The sequence below is a fragment of the Drosophila innubila genome (genome assembly GCF_004354385.1).
Source record: "Drosophila innubila isolate TH190305 chromosome 2R unlocalized genomic scaffold, UK_Dinn_1.0 1_C_2R, whole genome shotgun sequence".
In the NCBI taxonomy this organism is placed as follows: Eukaryota; Metazoa; Arthropoda; class Insecta; order Diptera; family Drosophilidae; genus Drosophila; species Drosophila innubila.
The window spans coordinates 20,131,621-20,159,463 of NW_022995374.1; the positions used below are offsets into that span (position 1 = coordinate 20,131,621).

At 40.5% G+C, this 27,843-nt stretch overlaps 5 protein-coding genes across 6 annotated transcripts; 1 reads left to right on the plus strand and 4 right to left on the minus strand.

Moving 5' to 3' along the window:
• Nucleotides 1-2: 2 nt before the first annotated feature.
• Nucleotides 3-1,995, minus strand: LOC117783170 (neuralized-like protein 2). The gene is made up of 4 exons (XM_034620432.1): nt 1,647-1,995; nt 1,265-1,517; nt 907-1,209; nt 3-840 (listed from the first exon to the last, which is right to left on the minus strand). The coding sequence occupies exons 1-4, from the start codon at nt 1,899-1,901 to the stop codon at nt 725-727; spliced, it is 927 nt and encodes a 308-aa protein (XP_034476323.1). The 5' UTR covers nt 1,902-1,995; the 3' UTR covers nt 3-724.
• Nucleotides 1,986-2,580, plus strand: LOC117783172. Its single transcript, XM_034620435.1, has 2 exons — nt 1,986-2,096; nt 2,158-2,580. Exon 2 carries the CDS (start codon nt 2,158-2,160, stop codon nt 2,518-2,520), a length of 363 nt encoding a protein of 120 aa, XP_034476326.1. The 5' UTR covers nt 1,986-2,096; the 3' UTR covers nt 2,521-2,580.
• On the minus strand, nt 2,539-4,379 carry LOC117783169 (suppressor APC domain-containing protein 2). The gene is made up of 3 exons (XM_034620431.1): nt 4,251-4,379; nt 3,005-3,958; nt 2,539-2,947 (listed from the first exon to the last, which is right to left on the minus strand). The coding sequence occupies exons 2-3, from the start codon at nt 3,953-3,955 to the stop codon at nt 2,594-2,596; spliced, it is 1,305 nt and encodes a 434-aa protein (XP_034476322.1). The 5' UTR covers nt 3,956-3,958; nt 4,251-4,379; the 3' UTR covers nt 2,539-2,593.
• Nucleotides 4,380-4,675: 296 nt separating this feature from the next.
• Nucleotides 4,676-8,439, minus strand: LOC117783168. Its single transcript, XM_034620430.1, has 4 exons — nt 8,322-8,439; nt 6,554-6,900; nt 6,177-6,485; nt 4,676-5,604 (listed from the first exon to the last, which is right to left on the minus strand). Exons 1-4 carry the CDS (start codon nt 8,340-8,342, stop codon nt 4,968-4,970), a joined length of 1,314 nt encoding a protein of 437 aa, XP_034476321.1. The 5' UTR covers nt 8,343-8,439; the 3' UTR covers nt 4,676-4,967.
• A 366-nt stretch (nt 8,440-8,805) lies between these two features.
• LOC117783690 (ubiquitin carboxyl-terminal hydrolase 43) lies at nt 8,806-26,367 on the minus strand. 2 transcript variants are annotated; one of them, XM_034621218.1, is made up of 7 exons: nt 25,123-26,367; nt 16,056-16,136; nt 14,170-14,376; nt 13,835-14,104; nt 10,856-12,644; nt 9,912-10,801; nt 8,806-9,849 (listed from the first exon to the last, which is right to left on the minus strand). In XM_034621218.1, the coding sequence occupies exons 1-7, from the start codon at nt 25,855-25,857 to the stop codon at nt 9,799-9,801; spliced, it is 4,023 nt and encodes a 1,340-aa protein (XP_034477109.1). In that variant the 5' UTR covers nt 25,858-26,367; the 3' UTR covers nt 8,806-9,798. The 2 variants fall into 2 exon arrangements, with proteins under 2 accessions (XP_034477109.1, XP_034477110.1); XM_034621219.1 differs by lacking the exon at nt 16,056-16,136 and having other exon boundaries at nt 9,912-10,807.
• Nucleotides 26,368-27,843: the final 1,476 nt, after the last annotated feature.

Genomic DNA, 27,843 nt, shown 5'->3' on the forward strand with positions numbered 1-27,843 from the left:
GCTACAATATTATAAATATATTATATCTTAACTTACATTTAACAACAATATTCTTAAAGGTACATAACGGAAACGGAAATCGCCTTGGATAGACCGAAACGGCTAAAAGGCAGAGCGGTGCTTGATTTTGAGATTCCTGCGGAGCGGTTCGTGTAGCTTTTGCATTTGAATAGGGATCGCTATATTATTGTGAACGCCTAAACGCAATGCCAAGAAAGCGCTTGCTACATAATTATATGTATGTACGCATTTGAGCCAAAGCACTACGTATTTAGGCGAGAATATTGTTCGTGAGCTCGACAACAGTAAGTAAAATACATGTGATGTTTTTAAACATTTTCTACATATACAAAATATAAATATAAAGAACTGGTATCACGGAACCAAAGTATTATAAACTATGTCTACAGAAACAAAAATTCAAATTCTTATGAAACGGCTCAACACCATTTGGGTATTGGAGAAACAGTGAGTCCCACTTGAATGCCGCCATTACATCAAGAGCACATTGGATGCAGGGAGGGGGACGAGTAACGAGACAACGAGAACGCCAGCGGCGTTTTCTAGGAATGAAAAGTCAATGAACGGCACTTGAGTTGCCTACAATATGGGTATAAAATATATGGGTAAACCAGGCTATCACGTCGCACGCTCATGCACAGCACTCTATTACATAAAGTGTGTGTGTGTGTGGGTCTGTGTGTGTATTAGTTGTCTCGGTTCCTTAATCTCTTCGCAGCAAGAATCGCTTAATGCTCTCCGGTAGTGGCAGCCGTGCAATGGCTCCCGCTGTGATGTGCTCCAATATGACGTTGCGACAAGCACTTTGTAAGGATAGAACTGAAAGGACATGTCATCATATCATACTCTTACTCGCATACTCTTAATCACAATCTTAGTACTTACTGCCTTCCAACTGTATGATGCGTATTTGCTTGGTTGTGCCATAAACATCGATAACGACATACAAGGGCGCCCTGTTCAATGGAATATCCCTTGAAACTGGACCTTTATCCACGCCATTAATGATAAAGTGCAATTCGGCCTTGGAAGCATCATTCTCCGTGGGCACATACATGATGCCAATGCGTGAGCCTCTGTCGGTGAGCAGGATATCAGAGTTGCCATTGTCCATCGATGGACGCAGCAGTCTCTTTGGTAGTAAGCCACGAGGAGTGCGCACATGCGTCGCATCCCCCAAAAGATTACCTATAAGACAGCAGTTGTATAAGCGGACATAATCCATCGATTTCTGGGTACTCACGCTGTGGCGGTTCGTTCATTAGGGGCTCCACGTTTTCTCCGGATTGTTCCTGGCGTTGATTCATCTCAAATTTGGAGATCGGGTATATCCAGCTGTTGCCCAAATTAGCCAAGTCGGGCAATGCAAAGTGTGGTAATCCCTCGCTGCGCATGCCAATGATATTGGGTGTCAGCTCCGTCAGACCAAGTCGCATATGTCCGGACCAACCACGCTCAATCTTTTCAATCTCCACAAGGAAAATGTCGCCGGCAGCCTCAAATGAAATCAAACAATAAATACGCTATGCAAAATAGACTCACACACATACAAACATATGTATGTACACATACACATACAAACATACATATTCTTCTCCTGCAATTTGATTACATTGTGGACTTACCAGCGGTCGCTCGGAGAATGTGAGTGCATCGGCAAAGCTAGTGCGGCGAAATGCGACTGTGGCATCGTCATCCAAGTGTATATTGGAGCCGTGATACGGATGAAACCGAAAGAGCTGACGTTCCCACACACCAACACCAGCACCAGTTGAGTATTTTGCTGCAGCCTCTAAGTCGATCTCAACGCGGTCTGCTGCGACGTCGACGGCAAAGTCGGCTAGATGCGGCGCCTGGTGGTTGTCATCAACGGCATCCATGTTTTGTATTATTATTATTTATTGCTACCATATGTATTCTTTATTTGTGTAAATTTTTAGTTGATCAGAGTTTGACGTGCGACAGTGTTGAGCAATGCCGTTACTGCCGTTTGACAGTGTTGGCAAACGTACGAATTTCTTTTGACGTAACAGCAAAACAGCTGATTGCAGCGGCACGCAAAATAGAAAAATAAAGTAAATTCTTAATATTACGCGATTATTGAAAGAAATTGAGCAAATTTTGAACAAATTGCAGATGCGTGTACCAGGAGCATTGTATGCGGCACGCGGACGTACGCCGCAGAACGAGAAGGAAGTGCCGTTCCAGGAGATTCTGCCACTGCGACTGAAGAACTCGGTGAGTGGCAAGGCTGATTCCGGTTCGGATGTGGCGTGTCTGCAGGAGATGGGCGTGCTGTTTGCCTGCTTGAAGGACAACGAGTTTGTGGAGAAGTATTGCCACAAGGAAATTAGCCAATTCCAGAACTGTTACAAATTCTACATGGATCGCAAATTCGAGGCGAAAAAGACCGTTAACCAGGGCATCGTGCAACCAGGGAACAATCTCAACTATAAACAGTTGAACAAGTACTTGAAACGATTCCCGAATCCACAGTAGAGTACCATACATAACCCATAGCATTGTTGAGCCATTTAATAAAATATTTACAAAATATAATTGTTATTCCCGCTCAGTAGACGACGTCCGCATCGCCCAGGCCAGCCGAGGATTGGCTCACAGGTGATGGCTGACTGAGCACAAAGTCCGATAGTCCACGTAAATTGTGAAACTGTTGTTGCTGCTGCTGCTCGTAGAGTTCCGACATGAGCGCCTGTTTCTCGCAAGCCAGGAGATCGGCCTCAGTGGACGCATAATCCTTGTAGTTGAAGTGCTGCAACGGCTTGCGTGGCAAAGCCAGATTAATATGCAGTGGATAGCCACCGTGCTCCCAGGTTTCTGTCAATATTGCCAAACTGCGATTTGCTTCGAGAACGCGACTACGCTGGTAATTTAATCGTTCCTGCTGCAGCTCCGACCATTGATCCTATAAATAAGGTGGATGTTAGCGGGCGTTCATTAAAAAAGTGACCATGTAACTTACAAACTGTGTGCCCAGGCGTCCGAAATACTTGATCTGCTCCTGCACGTTGAGCACCTGCTGCATGTAAAAGTCACGGGCTTTCTCTACGCCATCTAGGCCAAACAGGAGAAGCTCTCGCTGCTCCTCCAGGTGCTTCAGTCGCTTCAGCATGTTGTAGTCTATGCCATGCTGCAATGTGTGTCTGCGCGATTCGCGTCTTTTGCTGCTGGACTTTTTGGGAGGCAGGGCCAGACTCAAGCCGCCCAGTGCATAATCCGTTGCCGACGTTGCCGAGGAGGAGCCGCCATCGGCGGAGCCGCGATGCTCGAATTGCTCGCGTGCAGTCTTCAAACTCTTTTGCTTGGCACAGGTGTCCGCTGCCCGCTCGCTGTGCATAAGACTCAGCTGCCAGTTCTGCAAGGCGCTGCGTATGTCCGCCTTGGCCAGCGGCGGAGCAGCTGCTGCTTGACGTGGTGGTTTCGGAGGCGGCGCTGGCGTGTCATAGTCGTCATCATGCTCCAGTTCAGGACTCAATGACGGAGGTGTGCTCAGTGTTAACTGCGAACGTGGACGTACCTTGGCCGTGGGAGCACTTGTGTCTATGCCCAGACCCAAGAGCTGTGGCGCCGACGGCGGACGCGGCGGCTTGCTCAACTTTTCATGGCTCGGCGTCAGCGTCTGTGTTTGTTGCTGGTTGCGCAGCAGGCAGAGCTTAAGACCTGCACAGAATCGTTCGAAGGATAACAGGCCACTGGGCGGCGTAACCCGACGCAGTGAGTCCAGCACTCCCTGGGGCAGACCCTTAGAGCCATCGTCCTGCCAGCCCTTCTCAATGTCCGTGTATCGCACATAGCCGCTATGCTTGTCATCCAGAATATCAAACAGCTTCTTCATGGACAGCACAAACTGTTTGGGCAACGCATCCAGCGAACTGAGGCTGCCGCTCTTGCTGCAGTTGCCATTGGTCAGCATCTTCTGATTAGGGTTTTATTTTGTTCAAATTAGAAAACAATAAATGGAAAGTGTGCTTAGATGAATGGGTCACAGATTTCGCCCACACTATTTGAGCTCAATGCATATTTTAAGTATTTATTTGCATAAATATTTTAACTGAGCAAAAAAAACAAATATTTTCTCAAGCTTGGCAAACGAAAGACTTAGGCAACGAACTTTAACTGAGTGAGCATACAATTAGGTAAGCTTGCTAAGTACACAAGCTATGTTTGTAAACAAACATTTAAAATATTTAAACAATTAAATTACTCACTTGCAGCGCGAATTGATGCGGAAGATTTTGAGTGCAACTTGAGCTGGCGAACTGGAATTGTGTTGTGCAAAAAGTATGTTTATATTGTGGTCATGCAATGCAGCGCGAGACTCCTCTAAATGCGGCACAGCACAGCACACACGACACCCAAACCCAACGGACTGGTTAAGATGACTGCAGAGTCGAGTGGCGCACGCATGCCTTCAACTGGTTAACTTGCTGACGGGACAGGTTTTTGGTTTAAGTTTTGGCTTACAAACAAACACACACACACACACACACACCAATAAACAAAAGCATTGAGCAGCATACACAGCGATCTACCAATACAAGAACGCGTGCCATGGACTAGCTGAATCGGAATCTGTATCTGAAACCCCAAGCATAAACAGAAACATACTTGTACGATTAGTACACCACAGTGGTTCAATTATAGTTGAAATATTTATTAGTAGAAATTCAATGCGCTTGGTATTCAGTCAAGGATAGCTAATTGCTTACTTTTAAGTATATGTTATGTATTTGTAGTTGTAGTTGTATTTGTAATTGTATTTATCTGCATTCATGTCGGTTGCAAGAAATGCAAACTCTGCGCAATCCACGTCTATGTTATATATTTTGTAATGGATCGCTAGAATGAGCATTTCATGCCACATGTGCCTCGCTCTAAATGCTATGAGTTACGTGTAACTAGGAGAATTCTCGATTGCTTCTATTCTACAAGTCGGCGACTGACTTTCGGCGCACGTATTTGGCAAAGTAATCTGGACGCCAGCATTTGCAGGAGCCGGGTATCAAGAACCAGTCGTAGTAGAGCCGCACCTGGAAGCAACCCAGCTCATCATGACCATCGCAATGGGCATCAGCTGGTGCACTCTGGCCGCCAGCATTCACTGCACTGGAGGTGCCATCGGAGGCGGTGGCCACGCCCGCACGCTTCTGTAGATACTGTTGATAGGCCTGGAAGTCCTGCACCGAAGGCGCCTGCGTTGTGGTGCTGCTGCTTGGCACAGTGTCCTCGGCATTCGGATAGAAGATCTCCGCCACCAACAGACTGACCCAACGTGGCGAGGACAAACATCCACCGTCGAGATAATGACAACGCGCCTGGATGCAACGCGTCACCTCCACGGTCTGTGTGAAGTAACCCTCATAGGGAATCTGCACCACATAGCGCCAGGCACCCTGGTAGTTCTTGGCAAACACTGGTGTTGCATACTCCACCTTGGCGGGGCAAGGAGTTGGTGGTCCCTCATAGCGTATTGGACCAACCTCCTCGCGACGCTCTGCCGTCGGACCAGCGGGCACTGCGGAACTGGTGTCGCCTTGTATAGCACGGTACAGTGTGCAGAAGCTGCAGAATAAACGTTAACGAAATCATAATCATAAGCATCCTGCGTGCACTCAGAAAAATATGTTCAGATATTATCTTGAAGAAATTTCTTAAAGGTTTTTGAAATTTCATAGGCAGCTTTCATAAAGTAGGCAACAAAATCTTTTTTTGTATCACATGTAGTGGGAAAAAGTGTTTTTAGCCTATTTAGGACACCACTGATCTGAAATCATCAGTTATCATACCTGATATCTACTTTATGCATTCCGAAAAAATCTTTCAATAATCATAAGTATTTAATTATGTGTAGTACCTGATACTGATTACTTGTTACGGACGATAAATATAGATTTTTCAAGAAATTTTATAGCTAGTGATCAATATAGTATGTAGATTTGTTAAACAAGTTATGTTGTCATTAAGTAGGTACTGATTACTGTATGTTATTTTGGACTTTCTGTTTACTGCATTTATTACCGTATGTATACAATTACTGTATATTATTTTTGATTTTCTACCGATTTTATATGAGTAAGTTAATCGTTTAAAAATAATCTTTTCCAAGGATTTCAAAATATAAACGCATAACTTACACTCCGCCGCCATCGCAGAACTTGCGTGGTTTGCGCTCTTCGGCGGCACGTCGCTGTTCGTGCAGCTTCTGCTGATGCTGATCCTCCTCGTCCAGGGCGGGATCGAAGTAGCTGTACTCGTTGGACTGCACGCCATCGGGCAGACTGCGTGTGACACGAGAGCCATAATGGCGATCGATGTTGTTGTTGTCCAGCTGATCCACCGGCTCGTCACGTATGATCTGTGTGACCTTGGGCAGCGTATCGTCCGCCTTCAGCACAGGCAGCGTCTTGGACAGAAACTTGAGAGTCTGATTGCGTATAAGTTCGCTGCGAGAAATAGATAAATTGTCCATTGATGAAGAGTCTGCGTGGAAATGAGGATTAGCTAGACTTACAAGGGATACGGCTCACCGAGCACATTCTGGCCCAGCGGATTCTTGGGTATCTGTCCCTTGTTCAAATCTCCGCAAATGTTGTGAACGGACACGGCCGACTTCTTGCCAGCGGCGACATCCTTGCAGTCAGCATTGACAAAGGTGTAGGGCGGTGGACGGACACGAGGTGGCACCGCATTCGGTGACTCCACAAAGGCGTAGTATCCCTCTGGTGGCTCCTCGCCATAATCTGTCTGGGATTGCGACGCTGACTGTTGTTGTTGCAGTGGCTGTTGTAGTTGTTGTTGCTGTTGCTGTTGAAGCTGTGAAGCCGACAACTCGGCAAGCAGCAAAAAGCTGAGTATTTTCTAAAATTTCAAAATCCAAACAAGTTTAGCATTAATTAGTTGCGTTTCTAGTATTTATTACTCAAATAGATGTATATTTATAATTTCTAATGTGCATATAGAACGCGCCAGCATAAATCAAATTAATTGCCAGCCCGTATGAATGGATGGCATTGTAACTGTGACTGTGTCTGTCTGCATCCCAATGGGCACAAAGACGCGCTCTCAGTTCGGTTTGGCGAAAGCGCGAAAGTTGTCTGACCTGCGGCGCCGTTGGAGGCATCAAAATAAACAACAACCCAAAACAGCCGAAAACAACAACGGCAACGTGAAGAAATGGAACTTTAACTGGCGTGTGGACAGAGAGTGATACTTTTGCATCTTAATCTTATTGTTGGACACTTGAAGTGTAAATAATGATGATAAAAAAAAAACTTTCCCTGAAATTCTGTCCGCTACTTGACTCGACTCGTTCAATGAAATCAAGAGTTTCAGAATTGTCTCGCATTTTTTCACAGATCACAGATTCCATGACGGTGCATTCAGGTCAAGTGGCAAGTGGGCGTAATGACCAAGCGACTTTTCCGCACCGCATTTTGTTTTTCCCCCAATGGTAATTAGGCCAACGATCAGCCACACTTTGGAATTTCTTAGACACAGACTCTGTTGGAGTCGACGTCGAAGTCGCAGTTTGAATTTCTGCCATGGCTCAGCAGTTTCGATTCGGATGCGGGTGCGGGTGCCAAGACTTTGCATCTCGCTTTTGGTTTTCGTGACATGATTCACAGCACAATTTGAATACCGAAACAGCGAAATTAGGTCAGCCTCCGTCTGTCGCTCGTTTCCCTTTTTGTTTATTCTAATGAGTCGTTGTCATTTCCATCTCGTTATGTGAAACTCGTTCTTCTGTTTCTTCTGCATATTTCGAAATGCTTAAGATGTTTCGTTTCAGTTAAAACGGCATTTGCAACTGCTCCCTATTCGTAATTGCAGCTTTTATCTGACCGCTTTAACCTCGGCCTAACTGCAACACCAAAGAATGTTAATGACTATATTTAAAGATGAATAAGCTCAAAGAACCGCTGGTCAACGGGGCCAGAATTTGTCGCTAGTTCTAGTTGGTGTGCATGTGCGTGTGCGTGTGTGTGCTGTGAAATTGTTCTAAATACGTTTAGGTAACGGGAAAGTTGCTCTATGCCAGGCAAAAAAATCACACAAACACACACACACACAGCTGGAGTGTGTGCATAATGTGTGGCATGTCGTGGAGCTGAACCCGATTGGCCCGTCACTTTAATTCATTAGCATGTCTATATAATATATACAAAGTATATGTAAAATGCTGTTGCTCCAGAATTTATGCTAACAGTAAATGCCTGTTGTCAGTGCAAAACAAAAGACTCAGGCAACGAACTTGCTTTTTGAGCTAAATTTAAACATACCACAAGTAAACGATAATCCATGTTGGCACCACACACGCTCTTAACGGCCAACTTTATTGCTTTATTAAGTTCCTCTGCAAAACACTTTATATTTCCTGCTTAATTTGTTTCGTGCGTTTAACAGAACTCGACGCGGCAAGTGCAGTAACTCAACTGAGACTCTGCCTGCGCAGCAAGCAGACAATGAACCTCGCTTCTGAACATGGCCAAGAGAGTCGAGTCGATTGGCCATGGCCATGGCGCAGAAAGTGGAAAGAAAGCTTTGCCTCAGAATTGTACATGCGACTGAGAGCGCAACATTCGAGAGAGTAGTTCCAGTTTCAAATGCAATAAATCCCATTGCATACTTTTAGGTCGTGTTCATTAAATGATGTTATAATATATTGAAGCATTCTTTCAGGCTCTTATAAACGAAGTCTGCAACACAAAATGTTAATGCTAATGAATGTGAATTATGAATTTATGGTTTTATTTGAAAATCGCATTTTATATCCAACAATTTCACGTTTATTCATGAATACAATGTACATTACACACTTCATCAATTAATAAACTTGATCTTAACATACAATAGTTTAATCATGTGTATATATGTATACGTATATGATGTATATAATAAAGTGTACATTATGCAAAAACAATGTTTTAAAGTCTTTAAACATTTGTTATCAATATAATGGTTTGGTTTAATGCTTTTCTACACATACAAATACAAAATGTATTACCCCAACATATAATATATTCATTCAATCGTGCAACCATGAACAAGAAATGTTGGGCCATATTGTGTGTGTGTGTGTGTGTTAGTAAATATGTTGCAAATATTAAAATACAAATACTCTCATCGTAAACATAATTATACATAGTAATTGAATTGGTTAAATATACATGTTTTTATATATTTATTTATACATAACAGAGTATGTATATACGTTGATTGAAACTTGGTTTCGTATACAAACTAAAGTGTACTTATATGCCATGCACTTCTTCGATAAATCAAAAATAATAAAACTAAAATTATTGCATTTCTTGTGTTGCATGAAAAGAAATCTAACTCAAATCATATTGTACTTGTTTCATAGTTCGCTAAATAAATAATTATACACATAATGCAATGTCAATCGTTTAAAAAAATGTTGCATTCATCATTGAGTTGAACGTCACCATTTTCAATAAATTATCTTAATTCAAATTTAAAAAGCTTCCCAACTTTTGAACTTAATGCAATATTGCAACTAGCTTAAATCAACTAAAAGTATAATATATACGTGTATATATATGTGTATGTATATCGCGCTGTTGTATAACATCATTTGCTTATAATTAAATGCAACTGCATTAATCGTTTGTTATATAGAAGTACTCAATATATATAAAGTAAACTTTAGGCTTATAACTATAGTGCGTTTGTATGTTTACGGTTGTATATATATCCCGCATGAATCCAACTCGATAATCGTAATTGTTATTGCCACTAATTCTTGGGCGATACGGTAATTAGCTTGTGTGGCGTCACAGGAGAAATCTAAAAGAAGAGAGGTCATCAAATTAGTTTTAGTCGTTATTTCACAAATAGTCACAAATTACCCAAAGGGAGCGTCCCATGTACGTGTCGTCGTCATCTTCAATTAGACCTGATGCGTGGTGATGATTCTGCTGATCGATGAATAGCAGCGTGTCTTTGCTGCAAGTGTTGGCTGAGTTGCGCAAGAGCGATGACAATGTCTCGCTGCACTCGCGCAACTTGTAGTTGGAGCTGGTGGAAAAGGAGTGCCTCAAACTGAGGCTAGCTGCCGCTGCCTGCTGTTGTTGCTGCTGCGTTACGCTCTCCACGGCAGAGACGCTGCTTCGTGAGCCGTTCCAATTGTGGTTGCAGTGGTTGTGCAACGCGTGCCGCGACAGCTGCAAGCTGGAAGACAACTGCTGTGTTGCATTGCCATTTAGCAGAGCAGCTGCAGCCGAGGCGGCATTCATGTGGCCATTGAACTTGCTCTGCAGCGTGGATGCGGCCGTCACTGAAGTGCTGAGTGAGCGTGGCGAGGAGCGCGACGAAAGTGAGCTAACCGACGAAGCTGAACTGGATGCTGACGACGTGCCTGAACTGGCGGCAGCATGACCATTAGTTTTGACCTCAGCTGTGGTAACAGTCTCCTTAATCGGCTCTGCAACAGCGGATGGTGCAACGGCTTCGCTGGCAATCACCTGGGACTCTTTCTCAGTGCAATCCTCATCCATGGCAAAGATTTGCGACGTATCAGCATCTTCTGTAGCGCTTTCTGGCTTGGCCGCAGACGGCGGCGGCGTCGGAGTCCTTGGCAATGGCGTAATTGGCTCGATTTGTGTAACAATGTTAGTCTCTGTTACAACAACCGGTTCTGCTTCCTGATCGGCATCGGCGAATGCCAATTCTTCAATGTCTAGCACCTCCTTAGGTGGTAAATCCTCTGGACTCACTTTGGTGTCTGGTTGAGCAGCAGCTGTAACTATTATAGGATTAGCATACGGATGACTAATGTTATGGCGACACTTACCATCATCCTCAATTTCACAAGCAACTTTGGGTATGGGAATGGCCACTGGTTTGGATGTTGCCTTCTCGGCGACTACTGCCACCGGTTCAGGCGTTTCCGTGGCTGTTGCAACGTTGTCTTTGCTGCTGGTGGCTGGCGTTGTTGTTGTTGGCGGTGCAATCCGTGAAACCCAATGATCTCCCGAATTGGAACTGGAGCCGGAGCACTCTGCAGATGCGTCCGCACTGCGTCGCTGATAGAAGAGCATGTAGGCCTCGTTGTTGATAATATCCTGCTCGATATCATCCTCGGGCACCTTGCTTACACGCTGATCGTCAAACTTGTACCACTGTCGATCATAGGGATTCTTGCAGGCGGCCGTATAGTGACCAGTCTCCAGCGTGTCACCCTGATGATAGCACACGGCGTACAGATCATAGCGCGTATCCTTGGGCTCAGCGCGTGAATTGAGTGTGGAGGAGCGTGAATCGTTGGATCGCGACTTTTTATTCGCCTGTTGTTCCATGGCATGACCCAAAGAATTGCCCTCACGCACTCCTCGTGCCAAATGCGGCGACATATCAAATGCGGTTAGTGGAAAATTGACCATGGTGGTCAGCTTGGCTGCCTGCGGTCCCTTGGATTGGTGTTGCCGGAATCGCTTAAAGTGCACCACCAAAATGTCCGGCAACGACCACAGACCGAGAGTCTTGACCACGGGCAAATACTGCTGGCAATGCGGACAGCGCCAGGCGTCCTCTGCACTCAGCGTCTCCGCCTTGGTGTAATGTTCCAGACATTGTTCCAGCGTTAATGCTGCGGTATCGTTGGGTTTGCTGGCACTCAGACGCGCCACGCTCTCGTGCTCCACGACGGCATCTGCGTCCGACTGCACGTTGACAAAGTGCGTCTCTGGTGCGCTCCATTCCAGCAGCAGCTTAATGTGTGTCGGCCCCGCCTCCGAGGAGAGCACAGAGAGGGCCATGTCAATCATTTCCGTAAGAAGCGGATGCTCCACTTGCTCCAGATACGTATCCGGATCGGCTGATGGATCCTGTAAACGGATCTTAAACATGTCCGTCAGCGGTGTCGCATATGAGAACACCTCCGGCTTCAACAGCGTCGACATCTCTCGCAGCATACGCTTCTGCAGATCCTGGTAGCTGCAATCGCGTGGCGCCTTCATGCTAAACGGTGCTCCAAGTCTCGTGCAAACTACATTCGATTCTCCCTCGCCTGCAGGTTTTCTATGTACATTGGCCACAAGTAATAGTAGATCCGTAGAGTGCGTCGCTGCAGCCGTAGCCATAGGTTTCTCAGCGGCATCCGCTGGCGCTGCATCGAGAGAAGCCTTTGGCGTTGGACTGACCTCCGGCACTTCAATGCAGTAGATGTTCTCATTGCTGCTCAGCGTCTCCACGGGTTGAGTGTCGTAGAAGACGCGCGTGAATCCCTCAGCATTCAAATCCACAAGCACCATGCGAGAGGCAGCAATGCCCGTTTCCTGGAGCTGCTCTCGCAGCGCTACAATTGGCGAGCCGGCTGGCACACGCAGGCCCATCTTCACCTGGCGTGGCTGCTGCTTCATGTACACCACAGTCACAAAGATGGTCAACTGGGTGAGCTGTGGCAGTTGCACCGAAATGCAGTGGAACGGATCGAAGGTATTTGACTGCTTCTGGCAGCGTGGGCAGGTCAACGACGAGCGGAATTGCGCCTGGAACACGGCCTGAACAAAGCTATTATTGCAGCGTATGTGATTCGCCAGCGTCTCGGCGGCAATAATCTCGTCGGAGCGTCCATAGGAGTTCTGTGAGGGCAACAAACAAAGCAACGTTAGTAATTGAGAAAATTGACAATGCAGGCAACGAAGAAATTATTTTTTTTTATTTTATTCTAGATTTTAGACAACTTATTTATCAAAAAATATTTTGTGAAAGTTGAAAAAATATTCGTTTTTTTTTAGAAAATAAGAATAAGGCGTATTTTTAATTTTTAGGACGAAATACAGTGGTCGGCATATTTTTTTTTTCTCGGGCTTAAACAAAAAATGTTTTAATGCAAAAAGTTACTTCAAACAATTCTAATAGTGACTGCAAAAAGAATTTTTCCAAAATCTCTTTGCTTATATTTTTTATGATTTTTTGAAAATTGCTCCTTTTCATACAAAATTTTTCTGTGATCATCCCATTTAAAAAAATCATAAAAAATATAAGCAAAGAGATTTTTGAAAAATTCTTTTTGCAGTCACTATAAAAATTGTTTGAAGAAACTTTTTGCATCAAAACATTTTTTGTTTAAGCCATAGGAAAAAAGTCAAAAAAGTAGATTTTTACATAAATTCAAAATTTTCAATGGGTACTTAATGGGTTAAGGAACATTATGTATCATTCAAACAGGATTTAAATGACCTTTTCATTTCATAATTAGTTAAAATAATGAGTAGATTTAAGTTTACGTTTTGTCAAAATAAATATGCCGACCACAGTATGTCTTTTTTTTACTAAGCTGACTTCTTTGTTCAATGACGATCTAAGCTTTATGTATAATCTTAACAAGCTTTTAATTAATTGCTACACTGTTTAGGTTCAGCTCTTCTTACAAAAATTCTACTCTTTTTTAAAACAAGTCTAAACTGTCAGTTATACGATCTGACTCGCCCAATTCGAGCCAATGATAACAGCAGCTAATAATAATAGTAAACTGAGTCTCAACTCATATCAAAATTCTTATTAAAAATAAATACATACACTTTATAGGGCTTTAAAAGCCAACATCAATTAGGAACGATATAAGTCTTTTTATTCTTATATATTTTTTGTTTTGATCTTGAAAAACACAAACTGTCTTGATTTATATTGTTTTTGCAGTTAGTTCTTGAAATGAAGCAGCTATTCTTGACTTAATCATATATTTCTCTGAAATAAATTAACTTAAGCCGAATTGATTTCAAAAGTTAATTTCATTAAATTTGTCTTTTTGTTAGATAACAGAACTTACCTTAATGCTCTTGTAGCGTCGTTTGCTTGCCGTGTTCAGATCCTCGTGCACCTTGTCTAATAGCCAAAAGAGAAATTCCTGCGCATCGTGCTGCGTTGAACTGCGGAATTGTGTGCCATATCGATCGACGACCGCCTTGAAGCTGGTGCTATGATCGCTCTCATTGCGACAGGTCCACAACGCCTTGAGGACATTGGCCAGCTGCTCAGTTAGTTCACCTTTGGTGCCGAATTTGCGCGAGTTGATTTTATTACGCCGCTTCAGATCCGCCTGGGAAAGGTTAAGGGAATATCCAGAGTTAGTTACGAATGAAGTTGGGTTTTAATTCAGGTTACCTTATACTGATCGAGAACAAAGTATTCGGCCAGTATGTCCGTGTGGCTAAGACATTGCAGCACTGCATTCATGAAGCAGGTGTTGCCATGATTCTTGAGCCCCATAACGCCAGGCGTCTGATCGGCGGGCCATTGATATCCCCCAATGGGTGGCACACGCTCCGTTCCATTGGCATTGCCCATGCCCGTTTGGCCATGTTTATTCGCCTGCAAGAGAGAAGCACTGGAGATTACTCACTGGAGACTACAGTACAAATTGATGAAGGCGAAACTCGTTTTTAGCGGTTGCTGCCTATATAAACTGCCCGACAATCCCGACAATCCGCAACTGTGCAGCGGGCAGGAGATTGGGGAATGGGGGATTGGGTTTCAATTTCGTTGCCAATTAAAAATTGTTTAGCGTTGCGCCAATTTGCGATAAATGAAGAATTATTTAGAAAACAAGCAGAAAGCAATACGATCAAAAGAAAGCAGCACAGTTGTGTTGGCCTAACAATATTTTGCCAGCTTCACTCTGCTCTCCTTATCAACTGGCTGTACTGCGAAACGTAATCTTATGCAAATGTTTAACATTGGAATTATAGGCGATAATACTAATTCATGTATGTGCTGCAGATACAAAGCAAGTGTGCTAATATCAATGCAAACAGACAAACAAACAAACGAACGAACAAACTAAACAAGCAAATCAGTTAGAGGTTGACTACAGGTTGATAATGAAAATGAAAAGAGGTAAATTCATTTGAATAAATTCCACATAATCATTTATCAATGCAATATGTTTTTGTTGTTTAACAAAATAAACATAATAAATGATAATTCAATGGAAAGTTCCAATATATGTGAGCAAAAATTCTTAAATTATTCTTCACGCTCACATCTTGAAATATTAATCAAAAAATTAATTACAAATGCCAATTTTTCAAACACAACATGAAAATTCGAGGAAAGTATTCAAAATAGCATGTTCAAAACTTTGAGATTGTTTTTGTCAAACAGAATATAAGTACGAATTTCAGAAAAGTAATCAAACGAAAATTAAGAAAGAAATGTTTCAATTTAGCAACTAATTAAAAGAATATATGAATACAAATCAGAAATCCACATGCTGTAAATCCTTAAAGCCACATTAATGCACATACAAGTGTGTACATACGTATTTATATGAGTGTGACGTTGGGGTCGAGGGAATTTACGATATTATTAACACGCTTTGTATATTTTTTTTGCATTCACATGAAAAGCGTTTGCCCCACTTTGGGGCAAGTGAGTGGATTTAACGCATTTCGTGTTGAAATCATGTTGTTGAATTATGAAATTTCAACTTAATATTAAATTAAAGAGCAAACCAGCAGAAATACAGCAAAAACAAAAGCAAATGTTCAAAGGTCAAATGTCGACAGTGGGGTCAATGCTAAGTGCATGTCTGTCTCTGTGCTTGTATTGGGAAATTCAGCCAAAATCAGTTGATTTAAGCATACAGTGTGTGTGTGTGTGTGTGAATGTGTGCTATAGTTAAGTTGCAAAGGGAGAGGGAAAAAAGAAGGGCAACTTAAAATTTATAACGTCATCGAGCTATCGATTCCGTAGAAAAATATAGAGTTGAAAAGAAGCGCTTAGCAAAATCAAAGCCGGTTTTAAGCAGGCAAAAACCCACGCGAGTCTCTGGGCCAAAGAAATCAAAATAAATAACCGAAAAGTGGTGCCAATAAAACTAGACACAAAACACAATTGGCCCAAAGGCAGCGGAAGACAACGCGTTGTCTTTTGCCGTGGGTGTTGCACTTGGACTTGGCTCTTTGTCTCTTCGCCTCTTGGGTTTCAAACCCATGACATTTGAAGAGGAGTCACAAACAACTAAAGGGTATTACGACATGTACTCGTACCTCTTTTCGACGCCAGCATCCGGTGTAGAATGGCACGATTTCAATGAAAGTTGTGCGATTAGCGGCGTTGTTCTCTGGCGACTGTATTTAGTTAAAGATAGATACAAAGAGATAGATAGATTGATAGAGAAAGGGCTATAAGTAAGCAGCAAGTTGTTAAATCAAAGACATATGTTTACTATACATTGTTTAATCAATTGGCCTAAATATCATGTCACTCATTGTCACGTTTAGCAACGTCATTTGCAATTAGCTGTCAACTGTTTTGATCTGCATCCCCATCACAGTCTGAACTAGGCAAATAGTTGTGAATTGCTGTCACAATTAACCTCCCTCCCAGACAATTCCCTGACACTCCCTAACCAACCGTCCGTCAATAGTAATGTGTCAGCAACAAGTTATTGCTATTGTTATTTTGTTTTAGAGCAAGCGGCATCCGTTGGCATTGCTTTATCAGAATTGACATTGCACTGGCATTGGACTGCACTCGACAAATGGCATTGAGTATTCATAAGCAGCCCTTCAGCTGCTCTGCTCCTTAGCCCACATTGAATACACACACAGAAAGTGGCAACTATTATATCAGCATATCCTAGCTGTCAGTTCTCAGATTTGTATAGGTTTTTTTAGTTTTCAATTTATTACCAACTGCGTGAAGGTCAGTTCACACCCAAGCATCCTTTGGGCATCTTAAGTCTTTCATAATCTCTTCATCGTTTTCTCTGTTTAATTATTACGCATCAACTCAACATGAAATTTGATAATTCATAAAGCCAAAGAGGTTTTCCATTTGCTTGTTGCTCGATTTTTTAATCAGCTTAGTTCATTAAACAAAGCCCCTAATTAAATCCTAATGATGTAAGCCGAGATTAAGACCCAGCTTAAGAAACCATAGACAATAACAACTACACAGACTGTTGACTGTTATATTTTGCTCTGTATTTTTTTTAATATTGTTATTGTTGTTGCTCGAATCAACGGAATTTCAAACGCACAAATGGCAGACGACGAGCCTCAATAAGTAAATTGAGTGGAATTTGCTTTAAACGCATGTTCTGTTATGTATATATATATTTTTGTATATATATATATATACCTATATGAGTGGATATATGTACTCGTATTTGTCTGCTGATGTGCGGTGGCTAGTGACCTAATCGCATTGGCCAGCGTCAGACAAAATGTAAAGCATTTCTCACACAGCTGGAGACGGCGACGACGACGTCGTTGTTGTTGTTGTAGTTCTGACGTTGCGCATACGACGCTTTAGCCGGTCAGGCAAACCGGTGCGGCAACGTTTCTTCTAACCCGTAATCATTGGGTGGCATACGAATATGTGCATTAAATATTCAGCCGACAACCGATGGCAATTAATTTATTTATTTATTTAACGTCAACTAAAATTAGTCGCCCAAAACTTATTTAGTATTTAAATATATTTTTAAATCAAAAATTAAATTAAATAACATATATATGTATACATATATAATCAAAAGTCAAACTAAAGGCCTTGCACGAATTGATAAATCTAAAAAGTTTCAACTGCAACCATATAATTAGAGTATAATAATAATAATAAAAAATAAATGTTAAAACTCAAAATATTGAAAAGAAAGAGTTGATATTTTAATTGATTTTAAATTCGTTGCAAAGATTGGAAAAAACAGTGAAAACCCCAAGTAAATAGCAGCAATTGTGTTGTTGCCATTTCAATTGGTTGATGATCTCAGTTAAGTAGAATTAACACAATAGCTTTGAAAATTTCATTAATAAAAAAATTCATTGAGCTATGTTATATACTTATATTATTAGATACAAGTTAGTGAGAAACATTCAGGAGATATAATTCATATATAATAAAGTTATGACTAATATTTTTTGATCAGTATCCGTAAGTAATAAACATATGTAAAGATGTATCTATAACAATTATTGACATTGCTTTTTAAATTGATAGTTTTATATTTTTTAATTTTTACAGGGTATATATTTGTCATTTAGCTTTACTAGACACAACAAATTATTTATATTTCAGTTGTTTTTTTTTTTTGTTAATTGTGCAGTGCCAAGTCTTAGAATTTAGTATTGTCGTCACCGTCTCCGCCAGAGACACAGACACCGTCACCGACTCCGTTATTGTCGCCACTTGTCTCAATTTACTGTAGCAATTTTATCATCATTATTATTTATAAGTTTAAGCGCATTTATCTTTGTTTTGCATTTGTTTTGTTTTGTTTATTTTTTTAATTGAATATGAGCCCAGTTTCGAGTTGCGACTCTCAATATATAAATATGTTTATACGATATGTGTACATATATAAGTATATTCCAATTCGCATTTGTGAATAACATTTATTTGGTTCGCAAGTATCGAATTATTCGATTTGTTTGTCTGCTTGGGGGGACTCGACTTTTGTCTGTCTGTAAAAATTCCATTGGCCAAATTGTTTATGCGCTACTGCAAAAATGTCTCGATAAAGCGAACGAAAGCCGCTTCGATTACTTATCTGTTCTACAATTAGTATGTATGTATGTGTAGTTGTTGTTGTTGTTGCATCAGTTGTTGTTGTTGTTGTTATTGTTATTTACGTAACTGCAAGTGGCACTTGCATGCAGCGTTGCAACGATCGTTGCCGTTGATGTTGTTGCTGTTGTTGCTGTTACGCTTACGTTTTTATTAAATAATTGTAAATAATTGAAGATAATTGTCGTTGTAGTTTTGTTGAAGTAGTTGTTGTTGTTGTTGTCGTTGTTATTTGGAATCGACTTGAAAGCTAGCATGAATGAAATAACAACGTTGTCTATGAGCCGAAACTGGGCTTGGCCAACAGCACGAGAGCTTATTGAGTTGGGAAGTGTGACTATCATGTGTTCTACCGGTTCGTCAACTTTGTATTGGAATTTACGTACTCGTATGCATGTAGCTATATTTGTTAAGAGTGCGGCATTAAATAAGCTTAAAATAAATATAGTTTTACTTTATCTAGTAATTTTTGCCTTGCCTGTGATCTTTTTATCGCTCTTCAACGAGTTATGCGCAATCATTTACATTAAAATAAATATAAATATCAAAACATATGTATACGTATTGTATTTATTTTATAAATGTGACAAGTTGAGGTGCTAAGTGGAAAGTGATCACGTGACATGACGAATTCGTCATTAAAATTGATTATGAAATAATTTGAGTGTAGAATATGATTATACATGATTACTTCTGTGATTTTGGTCGACTTTAAGACCTTCATAAAATGAACTCAACCAGTTCAATCTTATGGAAGTGCTTTAAAGTCCGATTGTTGTCTGGTTGCAATCAATTGCCAAAAGCAAAGCAATCGATACTCGATGTACTCATTACTCCTATTCAAGCTATCTCATTCGAGTACTCATACTTGAGCTGGTAATATGATGTATGATCAACTCATTCCAATTCAATTGACCAAAACAAGCTATAGAGCAAATTTACTTGACACTTTAAGACATTTGATGAATGCATTGTTCACTCGACGAGTCTTTTTGTAGATTGCAATGTTCTAATGTTTATTTGTTGTTTGTTATGTAAAACGCATTTGCACGTGGCTAACAAATTTCAGGCAACCCCGCCCACATTCTGTAGTTCTATAGAGCAACCAAGGTTGCGTATCTACGTTCCCTAATCAGCACCTTGACTGTGTGAATTGCACGCTTATCAGTGGTGCGATATTTACTCCTAAACATGTTGGAATGTGAACGTGAATACAAGTGCAAGTGCGACTGTTCTTTAGCCATCTACAAGTATTTATTCAGGGCAACCAGTTGACCAGGCTTGCTATACGATACCACAAGGACAAATGATAAAATTCCCACATACAGAGCTCAAATGTGGTTCCGAAATTTGCGCTTTTATTAATTTTATTTGTTTATCACTAACACTCGAATGCAAATCACAAGGTATTGTTCTGTCTGATACGTGGACAGTTTTACTAGTAGCAACTGAAATATATATACCAAAAATATATATATAATAACGGTCTCTAGTATACCATATGTACATAATGGGTGTTATGGGTTAAAATTTATGTGTATAATTAACTCATCATGACGTAAACATTTCTTTAGTCTAATTTTCAAGTAGCTTTTTTTGTTGTTGTCGAACGTCATAAAGTAATCGCATTTTAATTATATCTGTACGTATATACATACGAATATGAGTTCGTACATTAACCGATGTGCCCCAACAACAACAATAAAGCTTTCCACTTAACGATTTATTTTTTTTCGAGAGACAGAGCCAAGTTTCGGTTTGTTAATACTCGTATAGTATATGACCTTTGAAGAGGATTATAAAAACACTTGCCGAGAGTTTGCTTTCGTTACAAATGCACTGAAATATTTCATCATTCCATTAAACCCATTTCTATTCGCTTTCTTAAATATGTATTTACAATTTAACTATATGAATAGCTTAAAAATTCGAAAGATAGTCGCTATAAAGTGGATCTTTTGTTGCAAATAAGTTTCAAGTACACAACAGTTTAATTTCAAAAAAATGAGAAGGAAACAAACCTTTAATTGAATACATTTAGCGTTTAATTAAATTAGTTTAATTGTATATACTATATACTGTCTGTATTAGGTCGTTAAACTGATAATACTGTTTCATAAATAAGCTATATTTATTAGTTTGTTCGCTTGACAACACTGACAATGACAATTCCATTAACCGCTTTAACCCTACCTCTAATTCACTTTCTACAGCATTAAAATTTTTATTAGATGATTAGCTACCGAATTAAAATTTTTATTAGTAATAATTTGCAATTTTTGTTGGTAATCAATTTTAAGTATCTCAGAGTTAATTTTGGAAAAAGTGAGAGGAAAACGAATCTTCAACTAAAGATTTTAAGCGTTAAGATGTATGTAGTATATATTTTCTAAATTAAGTCGTTAAACTGATAATACTTATTTTAAAAATAGACAAGTTTTTATTAGTTTGCTCGCTTGGCAACACTGACAATGACAATTGACGCAAATCTCAGCACTGATTACGCCGAGTGAATGAACTTATCTGGTGATCCTCACGTATCTTGTATCTGAGTTCTTTTCGATTAGGATGAATCTAGTTTATCGCATAGTTTAACAAATTGTGTCGGACATTGTGGTTGTTGTTGCAACTATGTTTACACGCGCACCGCACATTTGTTTATGAAAATATGTTGCTACAAAAATACAGACACAAAATAAAAGCCAAAAAAAAAAGGAAGAGCGAAGAACAACAACAAAATCCATTCTGAAAACATTTTCAATTAGTTTGATCTCAATTGATTTTACCTTGAAAGCGAATTCAAAAGAGCACGCAAGTCGCAGAGAGCGAGAGAAAGGCAGAGAGACAGAGAGGAAGAGTGCAAAACGTGTGCACGGCAGCAAACCAACAACATACACAATAATAATTCGCACAGTTTGTTGTACAACTGCAACAACAATAAGCATTCGCAAAAGTTACGTGTTAGCTTTAGCCTAGCGGAAATACAAATACGTGAAACACACACACACACACAAAAGCCAAAAGCAGACTGAATATCATAGGAAATCAGCAAACAGAGGCACACTCATACACACACATACAAACACACTCGTCAGGTACACGCGGTTACGTACTAATCTCGACCATCAACAAGTACAATTGCTACTGTTGCTACTACTATTTCTACTACTACTACTACTACTACTACTGCTATTCATACCACAGTGGGTAGTCAAAGCTTACGGAAACTGTTTGCAAATGACACTCAAAGTCCCCCTTCCTCGTTAGTCCCCCCTCCGCCGTGATCATCGTGTGCCATTCAATGTTTAGCCGTAGCAACAAAATCACGTGTTATTATTGCCGCCTGTGAATTGCACATCGCACGTTTCATCATTGAGTGTCACTCTTTGGCTTTAATGCCGTCTACGAGCAAGTTCCCTTCTATACCCTCCCCTTAACCTCTCATAGTGTATGCTATGTAGAAAAACACCTAGCTGAGACATTTGTTTGGCTCCCACAAGCGCCTTCATAGATTTGCTTTTGTTGTCGTTGGGCATTTCAGTTTTTTTTGGCATGCAATTTTACACAATAGACAACTACAACGACGACGACCCACGCGCAATGCACCAATTGGCATTTTAATAAGCCAAATTGAATTGTTGTTGTTGTTGTTGTCATATTGACGTGTTGTTGTTGCTGCTGCTGCTGCTGGTTAGTCGCATTGCACTTGCTGCGTCGGGCAATTTGAATAAAATCAATGCGAGATACTTGAAGCGTGAATCATAAATCAACTACTGGCCCACAGCTGGAGTGTGAGGTAATCATAACAACAATAATAATAACAACAACAACAACAATCAAAGCAGCATCAGCAACAACAATGGACAATTGCCTCAGACCAACAGCTGGCAACTTGGAAGCTGGTGAAAGGTGCCAAAGCCGAAACTTGGCCAATGACAAGAGGCCTAAAGCTGTCAGTTGTTAGTGCTTTAGTATAACAATCAAGTAACTGTACATTACCGCAGCAACAACAATAACAATAACAGTAACAATAACAAATACATTATTCGCTGTCGTTTTCATGGAAGTCGCCTCGATTCAATTTTGAATTCAGTTCGTGCATTTGAAATTGTGTATTTGTGTATTTCCAGTGTTCCGTGCTATCGTTAGGAATTCGAGGCGCGTAAAAGGTCAACGGCGGCTAAGGTCTTGCCCTCTATAATTAATCAACAGACATATATTACAACAATAACAACCAGCTACAATATCATATATACAATATGAAAATACATGTGCACTGCATGTACAGTGACTCTCAGCTTATTTGGCCCACAGCTTTTACATATTAAAAATTTTTAATAAAATTTCCTAGTATTGGGAAGGAGATATAAATAAAATTTATAAGCAGATATGTTCATTAATGCTTAAGCTTAAGCAACATCATTTATTTTTAATTTTTTATATATATTATATATGAAAAAATAAAAATAAAGTGTGTCCCATAAGCTAAGAACTACTGTATGCATTGCTTATTAGATCAAATACAGTTCGGCAGCAGACCAAGAGAGTAGGGAAGGGGAAGAAAAAGAAGAGGAAAGGCAATGAGAAAGAAAATGGGTTTATCAATGTGAGTTTAAGCTGTTAAACTGTCTGTCGCTGTCATTTGCTCCCTGCACTTGCCTCCAGTTTCGCATTCTTTGTAGGCTGCCAGCTTTGACTCCCTGCCACAAAGCGTGGCACACATTTGTCAAACTGCCACGAGGAGTCGTCGCACGAGCGGGAGAGAGAGAGAGAGAGAGAGAGAGAGAGAGAGAGAGAGAGAGAGAGAGAGAGAGCCTTAGGACTGGCTCCATTGTCTACACCAGCTGCATTTTATTCTCCGCTTCGCTCCAGCAGCGCACGACCTGAAACTTTTGTTGTTGTTGCTTTGTTGTTGTTGTTTTTATCTTGTGCAGTGCTATAGTTATATATGTATGTTAGTTTCGTTGTTGCTTCAGTTGAGGTTGTCGCTGCTGTTTTGTTTATTTGTTTATTGTTATTATAACGCGAACAGGCCAACAAATGTTGCCAACATTTACACAAATTGTTTGAACAATTGTTGGACACAAAACAAAAGCACCACACCACCTACAACAAATTCGTAGCCTCTCTCCCACTCCCCCACATTCTTTTCAGCTATAAAAAATAATACACACACACACAAAAAATTATAAAAATAATAATGAGACAGCAATTGTTAAAAATAACATTAATTTCCATGAGCTGTTCGCATGGTAATTCTGTAAAAAATTGTTAAAGTACTTGAACAATATATCAAGTCGCACTCTATGTACTCTCTCTCTCTCTTTCTATAATTAATCATCAAAAAATAAAAAAAAAAAGGGTTTAGTAAGGTTAAATTAAATAAAGTGATTAATTAACTGCCAGAATGTCTACATTGTAGACTCTACAGGTTAATTTTGTCGCTGAGTAATCGTATATTCCAAAAATGGAATTTGCTAATATTCCTGAAGGATCTTACTCTTTTCTAACAAAAATGCAAACTATAAAAATACCTGTAATCTAATTTGGTCGTCATAATGCAAATTTGCAATTTCCTGGCTTTCTATAGTTTCCCAGAAAATGCAGCAAATATTTCGTCAGATATTTGACCCACATGCATTAAAATTGCCTCACAAATACATACATATTTATTTGCTTGCTATGTCTGTATGTAAATTTCTTATTCTACATACATTCCACAAAGCATAGTTAACATACTCTCTCTTCTCTTTTCGCTTCTCTTTCTGCTTCTTCTTCTTCCCATACTCGGACTGTCTGTGTGACTTTTAAACGCGTATTGTGAAAGAAAGCAACGCCGAATAAGTCTCATTTGTAAACGATGATACGTCGTCTGTTATCAACACGCATTTTTGTATGAGTCAGCACAACAGCAACAGCAACAACAACAACAATAACAATAGCTACGGCCGTACATGGAAACGTGGCAAATGCCGATTTGGCCAGCATATATATTGCGCCCAGTGGGTGGCAACAACAACAACATTTGTCACGCAATACAGGACACATATGTGTATTTACATATATACATATATGTAGAGTACAAAAAATATTTATGCATGTGTGCCAACTATTGAAACTTTGAACGTATTGCACAAAAGATGGCACCAAAGTGCAAACGAAGAGACAAAGACGCAAAGGCGGCAGTGCTGAGCAAAACAAAGGCAACGATAACGCCGACAACACACCAAACGATGTTTTTATAAATACCCTCACACACACACATGTACACTCCCTCACACTCACACACACACACACATGCACACTCCCTCACACACACACACACACTGTGACTCGCTTTGACTCTGTGCTCCTTATCAGAGGGAGATGCTGCTCTTGTTGTTGTTGTTGTTGTTATTGCTGCTGTACTACGAACAAAGAAAGTGAAATGCATACACACTTTTATACAAAGAAATATATAGTTAATATTTGCAGAATATTGGGGGTATTTCAATAAAAACATTATATTATTGACAATATTTAATAAAAATGTCTAGCACTTACGCCAACATTCACCGTTGCGCTCAAATGCTGCGCGATTCGATTGAGAAATTTCCTGAAGGACGAACGACGCATCACACGTGCATTTTGGCCGGTCGTACGATTGTTGTTGTTGTTGTATTTGCTGCTGCTGTTGATGGTGGTGACTGCGATTGTTGCCGCCCTGTTATGGCCAATTGTGTCCTTGTCCCGGCACATGGGTGCGTCAGACGCCGCTTTGTAGCTGTTCAACGATACAATGCTGCCACTGCGGCCACGACCGCCGCTCACACAGGACGAAATGGCCGTGCTGCTGCCGCTGCCGCCGTTGCCGACGTCGCTGCCAGACGCTGTGCCGTTTGCTGCAGCGACCGTCTTGAATTTGCGCGACCAGCGAAACGGATTGCGTGGCATTGAGAAGGCGCGACGTATCTTTTTGGCGGCATTTGTGGCCATGGTGGAAGCCTGGGCGGCAGGAATGATTAGCACTTGCGGCGCTGGCGTCGGTGCTGGAGCAATGGACGTGGATGTAACTATGCTTGTGGTATGTGTGGGCAGCAGCGTATTCGACTGTAGCTCCGTTTCTTGCGTTGGTGTTGTTGCTTTTTCAGTTGTCTCTGCTTCTGCTGCTGTTGTTGTTGTTGTTGTAGTTGTTGTTGTGGCGTTGGCGTTGCTGTGGGTGGCGGCCGCTTCTGCCGCTGGCGCTGCGACGGCGTTGGCGGCGGCAGCGTCGTCGTTTTGTTGCACTTTCGTTCCCATTTTTTATAATTTAACAATTCGTCACATAAAGTAATTGCACTGTTGGGTTTTAAATACACTTTTTGATTATAGAAAATTGACTTTTTAGCACTTGATTTCACTTTTTTTAGCGCACTTTATTCCACTTCCTTCGTTTATTTCGCTCGTTTGTCTGTTCAATTGCTGCTTTTGATTGCTTGAAAAGTCTTGGCGCGTTACAAATATTGAGTTGTATTCGTTAACCGAATATTTTTCCTGTATTGCCGCTTAATTCTCCAATTAAAATATATTTTTTCGCAGAAAAAGAACAGTGTGCTATCCGCTAAGTTGTATCGAATCGCTCGGACTAAGATCTATTGAACTAATCCCTAAAGTGAACGACGAACTAAATCCCTGTTTTGTAGCTCATTTAGTTCAGTTGAATCGAGTCCTATGGTAGCTCGTTCAGTTCATTCGATTCGTATTTTAGTTTGTTCAGTGACTAGAATCCCAATATAGTTCGTTCATTGGAACGAACAAGCAAAACAATTGAGCTACTGAACTATATGAAAGTTTAGATCGTTCATTTAAATTTGAGCTACTTATCTAAATCCATTTTTTACTTTTCAACGGTGCTGCCAACTGGTATTAATAGTCATGTCACAACAAAAAACGGGCTACCAGGCTTGACTCGCCCATTTTCAAAATGAGAAAATTTTCAAAAGTTATGAAAGTTTTACATTCCTATACTTTTTTGTAAGAATTTTTTCAAATTTTTGGACTGATTGAAATTATATTAAAAATGTATTACTTCTTCCCCTGAGAAACAACGAACTTCTATAATTCATAAACATATTCACATTAATGTTACTATTTATCATCACTAAATAACTAAAACAAATTTAATTTGCTTGTTTTGATTAATTTTGTCCTCACAGTTTTAACACCTGTGGCAACCTTGGTTCATTATAAAATACAAATTTGGCGGGATCATTTTCAAATCGAATCGAATTCAAATCATCTATCGATTTTTTCGTTGAATTCCAAGTCAAAAACTCTTAAGCCTGTTTGGTCACATTGTCGAGTGCTCAAAAACAGTATGGCCATATTTCAGCGTTGTCGTATCACTATAAGAAGCCGCAGCCTTACTGAAGCTGAGTGTTATAAATTTAGCGGGTGTTCTAAAAATTTGTAAACGTCTTACGTGTATTGCGCTGTAACGTAAGAACGATAGAATAGGAAGATATGGTGTAGATAGGATAGGACAATTTTCTCTGAAGTTGTGAGAATCAATAAAATAATTAAGAAAATAGCACCCCAACGAATTAATGATTATTGACGTATCTATAAGCAAAAGATGTGTTGGATATACATTTCTTCAATATTATGTAAAAATAAGTTGGAGTCTAGAGTAAAACGTTTCAGAGTGTCTCCCATGTAAAGTTGACTTTAGCTATTAACCTCGCCGACTCACAATGCAATTTACTGTTATTTAAGCCGCAGCTCAGCTGCAGTAAATGAAAACTTTTTAGTATTCATGGTTTTAGCATTAACGACGCCAATTATGGCAGCATTTTATTTCATTTTACTTTATTAGCTCTTAGCAGCGGTGGCGACGTCAACGTCAAAAGCAGCAGCAGCAGCAGCGACAGCATAGGGCGTGTCTGCATTCAAAATGGAGCGAGCAATGGCTCCAAGTCAATCAGCCAATCAGCAAAGCAGCTCATTGGCTATCTCAGCTTGCGTGAGTGTGAGTCTGCGCCAGTTAGAGAGAGAGCAACTGCAGAGAGTGTGAAAGTGAGAGCAGCAGCTCGCTCTTTAAAGTTTAGCACGTAAACAGCTTTCATCATTGTTTTGTTGTTGTTCGTGTTCGCGGGAAGTTGAGAGTTGTGAGTCTTGGTGGTTGCTGCATAAAAATGGCTGTCGACGCTGCCGTCGACAATATGCTCTAAAAGTCACAATTATAGGCACTTATTCATTGCGGTATATGATGCAAACAACGATGATGCTGCTTTTGCCTGTTTGCCA

Coding starts and splice junctions, on each gene's coding strand:
- LOC117783170 (XM_034620432.1), bottom strand. CDS start 1,901: ATGGATGCCGTTGATGACAACCACCAGGCGCCGCATCTAGCCGACTTT. Junction 1,518..1,646: donor CATTCTCCGAGCGACCGCTG/GTAAGTCCACAA, acceptor ATTTCATTTGAG/GCTGCCGGCGACATTTTCCT. Junction 1,210..1,264: donor AATGAACGAACCGCCACAGC/GTGAGTACCCAG, acceptor GCTGTCTTATAG/GTAATCTTTTGGGGGATGCG.
- LOC117783172 (XM_034620435.1), top strand. CDS start 2,158: ATGCGTGTACCAGGAGCATTGTATGCGGCACGCGGACGTACGCCGCAG.
- LOC117783169 (XM_034620431.1), bottom strand. CDS start 3,955: ATGCTGACCAATGGCAACTGCAGCAAGAGCGGCAGCCTCAGTTCGCTG. Junction 2,948..3,004: donor GACGCCTGGGCACACAGTTT/GTAAGTTACATG, acceptor CCTTATTTATAG/GATCAATGGTCGGAGCTGCA.
- LOC117783168 (XM_034620430.1), bottom strand. CDS start 8,342: ATGGATTATCGTTTACTTGTG. Junction 6,901..8,321: donor TGGATTATCGTTTACTTGTG/GTATGTTTAAAT, acceptor TTGAAATTTTAG/AAAATACTCAGCTTTTTGCT. Junction 5,605..6,176: donor TTCTGCGATGGCGGCGGAGT/GTAAGTTATGCG, acceptor TTTATTCTGCAG/CTTCTGCACACTGTACCGTG.
- LOC117783690 (XM_034621218.1), bottom strand. CDS start 25,857: ATGGGAACGAAAGTGCAACAAAACGACGACGCTGCCGCCGCCAACGCC. Junction 16,137..25,122: donor GCGCAACGGTGAATGTTGGC/GTAAGTGCTAGA, acceptor AACTAAATACAG/TCGCCAGAGAACAACGCCGC. Junction 12,645..13,834: donor GACGCTACAAGAGCATTAAG/GTAAGTTCTGTT, acceptor TTGCCCTCACAG/AACTCCTATGGACGCTCCGA.